This window comes from Micropterus salmoides, unplaced genomic scaffold, assembly GCF_014851395.1.
Source record: "Micropterus salmoides isolate LMB-PRFRI ecotype aquatic unplaced genomic scaffold, ASM1485139v1 Ms_hic_scaffold_6, whole genome shotgun sequence".
NCBI lineage: Eukaryota > Metazoa > Chordata > Actinopteri > Centrarchiformes > Centrarchidae > Micropterus > Micropterus salmoides.
The window spans coordinates 21,398,699-21,406,017 of NW_024044348.1; the positions used below are offsets into that span (position 1 = coordinate 21,398,699).

At 38.4% G+C, this 7,319-nt stretch overlaps 1 protein-coding gene across 1 annotated transcript in view; it reads left to right on the forward strand.

Moving 5' to 3' along the window:
* Nucleotides 1-6,606, forward strand: part of prtga (protogenin homolog a (Gallus gallus)) — a 32,781-nt gene extending 26,175 nt beyond the window's left edge. Inside the window, exons 15-19 of the mRNA XM_038702195.1 lie at nucleotides 213-392; nucleotides 515-638; nucleotides 751-892; nucleotides 1,185-1,298; nucleotides 2,107-6,606. Of these exons, the coding sequence (XP_038558123.1) occupies nucleotides 213-392; nucleotides 515-638; nucleotides 751-892; nucleotides 1,185-1,298; nucleotides 2,107-2,541 (995 nt within the window). The 3' untranslated portion in view covers nucleotides 2,542-6,606. The remainder of the gene's footprint in view (nucleotides 1-212; nucleotides 393-514; nucleotides 639-750; nucleotides 893-1,184; nucleotides 1,299-2,106) is intronic.
* Nucleotides 6,607-7,319: the final 713 nt, after the last annotated feature.

Genomic DNA, 7,319 nt, shown 5'->3' on the forward strand with positions numbered 1-7,319 from the left:
CTTTTCCCAAACCTTTTAACCACTTCTTATAGTCTTCAATTGAAGTCCAAACATGTTCTTCAGTCTGTCATTCCTGACTGTCTGTGAATATTGAACATTGCTGATTACATTGTTCATACACAAGGGCTGCAATCACCAGTAAACGAAAACTCCTTTTTCAACGATACATTCACAATGTGCAGTTAAACACCAGAGTTTAATCTCACCATCAGGGAGCATCACCATGGCACTGCTGGAAAACCTGAAGCCTGGCCACTTCTACTTGGTGAAAGTTTCTGCGTCCAACGACATGGGTGACGGACCGTTTTCTCACATGGTGGAGCTGACAGTACGAGCAGATCTCTCCTCTGGTCACGATCCCCGGCTCTCCCGTGGCTCCGCACACTCCACAGGTCACTTGATATCTTACGATACGGATTCTTCCTTTTATAGAACTTGAAACTGATTAAGCTTTTAGAGGTTGCACTTTGGCATGTGATTGATTATCTGACAGCGTTGCCTTCATCCTTCACAGCCTTTTCCGATGGCTTCTACCACCTGGACCAAAAGTCAATGACAGGGATCACTGTGGGAGTCTGCATCGCGCTCATCTGCATCATCATTTGCGCTTTCATCATCATCTGCAGAGGCAAAAACAGGTACATTGTATGTGTGAACACAGTGACAGCAGGGCTCACTGTCCTTAGAAAAAGACGTAATATTTTCTTGAGTATCCTCGTCTGTAGTGACGTCATGTTTGTTTCCCTCCAGGAAATTTTCAGCTGTTAAAATGTACAGAGAAGGAGAGAATACATCTGCCTCGGCTGCAGCACATCTGAGCTCTTTGGGGCAAGCTGAGAGTGCCGATGTGACCGTGCCAATGATGAGTCAAAACCATTTCATTGATACAAAGGTACACAGTCGCTAAGATCCTGGAAAGACTTTGGAAATGTGTTAAATATTATTCAACTTTTGGGAAACTTGATAAAATAATTTATCTCCATATTATGTTAAATTTATTTAACATAATATGGAGTTAATTTATTATTTAATCATGGAAATTTAATATTATATGGAAACATTTAAGTGTGGGGACCCTGACGTAATCAACAAGAGAAGCAAAGCCACATTATTTATTTTACAGTCAGTACTGGATGTGGCTCATACCTTTTCATACTTAAAATATATATGTTTTTCACTTGTAGGGTGGAAGTAATCTCATTATCAATTGTCTCGGCCCTGTTCAGCCCAGCACTGAGAAGAAAGATAAATGGTTTTCCTTCAGCAGTAATGTGAAAAAGGACAATATGTCAGTGCAGGTAAGATTAAGAACCACAAGTCCTGCTCGTTAATTTGTCAATAGTAATTTGAAGAAAATCCCCTGAACTTCAATGCAAATCAAGTGTTTGAAATTACAAAAAAGTCACCATTGCCCTAAGAGAGTAAGCATAAAAACCTGGCTTTAAAAAAAAGAAGATTGCAGACCGAAACCTGAGCCTTGGCTTTTACTTAACTAAACCAAAACAGAAGAATTTGATTGTTTTTTCTGATTTGGTCAAATTAATTAACTGTAAGTGAGAACTGTGAAGGATGTCAGGAGGGTAAAGAAGTTTAAATAAAATAAATAAATGCACAATTTAAAGAAATTAAGAACAATTTTACAACGATTAAAGCTTTTTAAGAACAAAGCTAAGGAGATTTAGCCTTTGCTTTTCGGAGTTGGCAGTATTAAAGAGAAAGGTTTTTAGCCTCGACTTAACAATCAGAGTCAGGGCTTGTCTTATATCAGCTGGGAGGTTATTCCAGGTTTGTGTCGTGTGGTAACACATTGCTGTTTTGTTCTGACTCTTGGGACAGCCAGTAGGCTAGTCCCAGACGTCATAAGGGTTCTCAGGGATTCGTATGGCACAAGCATATCAACAAAATTAAGTGGAAAGGAAACACATTTAGCAAGTCCTTAATATAATAATATAATATGAATAGGCATTAAATACTGTAGACGTCACAGCTTGGAAAATCATTTCAAAAAGACTCGTATTTGTGACATCAAAATGTACAATACAACTACACCATAAACCATAGCCATAAACACTCACTAACTGAAGCAACTTTTTCTCTATGCTATAGAATATGAGACATGGCACTGCCTCCTTCCAGCCCGGTACCACAGTGTTGACCTTTGAAGAGGAGCTGTCCATGTCTCCAGGCCAGCCTACCACCCCGCAGGCCCTCCTCTGGAGTCCCGGTGACACGGAGGGTTCCTCCAACAGCGAGAGCAGCCACGCAACCGGTGACTCGGGTCGTTACTCTCACGACGAGACAGAGATGACCAACCTGTCGTCTGGTCCCAGCAGCCGCCCGCCGTCTCTGACAGCGGAGGACAGCGGAGGCTCGGACTGCAGCAGCCCTGCGGAAGAGCCTGGCGAGCCACTGGAGAAAAGTCAGACTGACCTGAAGTTAATGGAGTCCATCAAGAGTGGCTGCTGTCATCAGGAACCGCAGAGCTGTTCCCAGTCTGCACTTTCTCTCCAAGAGTGTGGACATGTGCCTGAGTGTGTGTGAGACTGTGTGTGTGTGTGTGTGTTTGTTTGTGTGCTTGTGTGTGTGAGAGAGAGAGACTGCGTGTACTAGGCAGCGGTGTACTTGCAAAAGACTGGACTGAAGTAGAAAAACAGCTGTGCAGGTCACATCATGGAAATGTCTATGTATTCACTGCGGCGTCCTATATTTTTTATCCATGCCAGTGAGGGCAGTGAAAACTTAAAGGAATAGTTCAACATTTTGGGAAATACACAGATTCTTTATGGCAGAGAATGAATACTACTCTTTAGTCTGTTAAATGTAAGGCTACACCTAGAAGCCTGTTAGCTTAGCCCAAAGACTGGAAACGGGAGGGGAACAGCTGAGCCTGGCTCTTTCCAAAAGGAACAAAATCAGCACCTCTAAAGCTCATCGTTGTTATATTTTGTGTATGAAGTGTTAAAACAACAAGTTGTGGTTTTTTGGCTGTTGTGCTGGATTATTTCTTAGCCGGGACCCGTAACTTCCTGGAGGATTGTCATTTTTACACTTTTATTAACTGTGGACAGAGACAGACTAGCTGTTTCCCCCTGTTTCCAGTCTTTGTGATAAGCTAAGCTGACCGGCTGCTGGTGGTAGCTTCAAATTTACTGTACAGACATAATAGTGGTATCAATCTTCTCACCTAACTTACACCTAACTAATCCTTAAACTACATAGCTGCCACCAAGAGAAACAGGAAATAATGGTAACACTCAGAACACTTAGAAAACAACAACAACGAGCCAAGCTAAGGACGGATTTGACTAATATTCATCCACGTAAACCTCCTGCAGTTATTTTCTGTTGCAAGTGTACCGCAGGCCTGAATGTAAGAGTGAGAGAGAGGTGTAAAGAAACAAAGAGCCCTTTTTTTAAAACCTTAAACCTAATCCTCTTTTGGTCCAACACGCAATGAACAAGAAGCCAACAAAAGCCTTTTACAGTATAAAATATTGGCAGAGAGCATCATTTGATTTCTTTTACTTCTTTCTTTTTCATTTAATGAATGTCCTTTATTTTCTCTTTATTTGTATGTTTTTGGGAAAAAAACTCACCCACCATGAATGTTTAAAAAGCCTGTCAAAAATGTGACAAAAGTGACATTTCTGACATTATTTAAGAGAGTTTATCACTGGAGCGAAAGGGAAGCGCAGGTCCTTTTCACTGATTATCTACCTCGGTTTGCCTCCGGGTAAACTTCCACTGTATATTTAATAACTACTTATACCTACGTTATGTGATGGGCTGCTTCAGTTACATTACGTTTGATACTTCCTGATGACTTTCGTCTGATTGTCATCCCATTTTGTGATTTTCTTTTACTTTTTTCTGATTTAGTGGTTGGTAAGGGCGCTGCAGCTTTCTCCTCTCCGCCTGTGTTGACTGAAGGATGGAAAAAACACACACACAGTTTCTTATTTATCTCCTCAGATGTTGCTGAGGTACTGAGCCAGTATTAATAATACGTTTTGATCATTTTGTCCATTGTTGAGTAATGGTATGAAAACGAATGTCTGCTTTTTGTTTTATACGTCAGTGAGCAGCTGCCCTTGCCATTCCTGTTTTATACTACCTCGTTTAAGAATTAATTTTATTGTCTTGTTGTTTTCCTAAACTCAGGGAACAAAGTTTAGTACATTTGAAAGTCATGTAGTGTTACATGCTGAACTGACAGGGTATCTTCTCAGTACTAAACGGTTGTAGAGTGTAATTGCCTATAGAATATGCTATGAATGTATGTCTGACATTGTGTGCTACTAGCTCAGATGTTTGTGCTGCCCTCCCCACAGAGTGGAAACCCCCTCTGCAGTTTCTCCTCAGGTCCTATAACGTCTGTTTTTTTTACAACAGACTCTTGTGTTTATTGACTTCTTCCTTTTGATTTGTGTAAAGATTCACACCAGAAGTGCTTGCAGTGTCATGTCGGTAGAGAAAAGCTTTATAATTGGCCTTAATGCGGGAAGTGTCCCTCAGATGCTGAAACCAAAGCCTAATGTTTCTGAGGGAGAAGCTCCACATGAGGAAGCAACACATGAAGAATGATTGTAGTAAAAGCAATGGAAGTGTTTAATCAGAGATGAAAGTGAAGAATTGAATGATCACCATGGAACGTTTTACTTTGAAAAAAATCTATATTTTTGTTAGAAGATAATGTACCACTGAGTACACGTTGTAGTTACTTTAGTTCCAAGTAGGTTTGTTTTGTTTTGCTGTAGAGTAGATAAAGATTAGCACTTGTCTGCCAAGTAGTTTTGTATTATCTGCCAATGTGCAGCGGTGACCGTGATGCTATAACCCAAAGAGTTGTTTGCTACCTGAGTTTATTTTAGTCTCTCAACTAATCTCTGGCAGAAGGTTACTGAGGAATGTGAAATAATCGAAAAACACATTATACCAAAGATGAAACGCGGCCTTTGAGATGAATTGAGGCGCTGCTCCTCAAACAAAGCCTTGCACCTTAGTGGCCTTGACCCACAACGAAAGGAGTTGCAGGTTAAAACTCTGAGGAAGTGCCAGCAGGATACGCAGGCACATAATGACGATGGAATGACAATTAGTAATCAATTTTTATGCACACGAGCCAAATTATCCTGTCGCAGAGTTCCTCGAAAGCTGTTGCAAACAGATGTCTGTACATTTTAGGTGAAAATTATAAGAGTTAAATACAGTATATTATATCGGTTAGAAGTCTGTGTTGCAACAGTGCAGTCCTGTGTAAACGTGCACCTGCTGATTTTCCGCCTTGTGAATGAGTAAAAAATAATTTACGAAATGATTTGAAAGATTGTGTTTGGGAGGATTCCACACATGGGACATACTTAAAGTAGTTATATAACAAGAAATACAAGTATTCAAATTTAATGCCTTTATATAGATCATTTTAATCTCTAAAACTGAATTTACTGCAGTTTGGAATTATTATATCATATATATCATTTTCAAATCATAATTATTATATCGTATATAAATATATAATTTTTAAATCATAATTATGAAATCATATACATCATTATGATTGTAGAAAAGTCAGCGGGTGCATAAACGTTTTCCCCCGTTTTTAATCAGCAGATTCTGCAGAGGATTCAATCAAGGGGGATTTTTGGGATGAAAAGTGACACAATCAGTTTTTTTGAAAAGCAAACAATGTAAAACAAAGAATTCTTTTTTTGAAGGTCACCGTTGCATATTGGCGAGAGATCATTTTGAAAGAATCCTGTCTTTGTGTGAAATGTTCTAGTACTCATTTTAGAAAGCATCAGGATGAAAATGTTACAGTTAATCATCATTTATTTCCACAAAGTCAAGTTTTCCTTTTTTTTAATCTGTTGTCTTTCAAGACAAAATGTTTTTATATATATATATTTCCATTTTAACTTGAACCCTATAATGTCTTCATATATCCTGTATTATCAGTTTTACGGGCTCAATCCAGAATCTTAAAACAGCACTATGTTATATACGGACCTACTTCTCAAAAACTGCTGCTGTTTAAGTTTTCAAGTAGTGATAATTACACACACATACAAACATACTGGAGTCATACTGGTTCTGAATTGGGCCTTCTGCAGCTCACGCAGGTGTGCAAGTGCTACCTCGGGTATTTATGTTTTGTACAGTCCTCATACAAAAGGACCTGGAAAGTTGGTCTGCTGTCTTTCATCTTGTGAATGGTGTTATGTTGGAATTATGTCCGAGTATGTGATAAAACTGAGAGTCTGGTCCGTGTATGATCTGACTCGCTCTTCGTTCTCCCTTTTGCAGTAATGTTGTGTTTAAATAATGTGAGGTGGAGAGCTGTGGGTCATTTAGTCAAACTCAGGGGAACCCACAGCTGCTCCTCCTCAAAGAGAAAGCAGGTTTAGAAAATGGAATGTACCTTTTTTTGTAATTATGATGTTTTCTGATATTTTCTGTTAATTGTTTTGATATATTTTGTCAGTTTTGTCTTTGTCAGGAAAATCACTCGCAGGTTGTTTTTTGCCAAAAATGTTTAGTTAGGAGATTTTAGACTTTGGTTAATTATGAAGAAGTCTGATTCTCACTTCAAATAAAAGTACAAAAATAGCAACTTGTCTACCGTTGTGTTTACTGAACGTGCTTTCAGTTGTCGTGCTGCTTAAAATCCAAATCCAAAGATGAAACAGCACTCTCTATTTTATCTTTAACATAATGTAACTGCAAATAGTCCAATGTTTAATCATTTGATCCACAATCCAACTTAACTTCCCTGAAGGGCCCTCGAGACAGGAAACCACGTATTTATGTACACGTATTTATTAAGTGACATTATTAGAACAATACAGCATGTTTGTCATCAGTTTTCAAAATGCCCCACAAAAAGAGCTAATAACAAACTGTATAATTCAGGTGATCACTCCAATCAATGGTGCTACTTTATACTTCTACTCTGTTGTTGAAGTATTCAGATCCTTTATTTAAGTAAAAGTACTAAAACCACACTGTAAAAATACTAATAGTAAAGGTCCTGCATTCAAAATATTGCTTACAAAAAGTATTTAAGTATAATCAGATAAATGCACTTGAAGTATCAAAAGTACTGAAAAATGGCGTGTGATGCTATTATGCTATTAAATATTATTATAGCATTATATTATTATTACTTATTGCTGTAATTGATTAAGGTGAAGCAGATGTTTAAACATATTGCATATGGCGTCAACTATGTTGTTGGGGAGACTGGGTATACTTTATATAACAAAACATCATCATATTTTATAAGCTCTTCATATGTTTTTATGTATGTTAATTTATAAAGT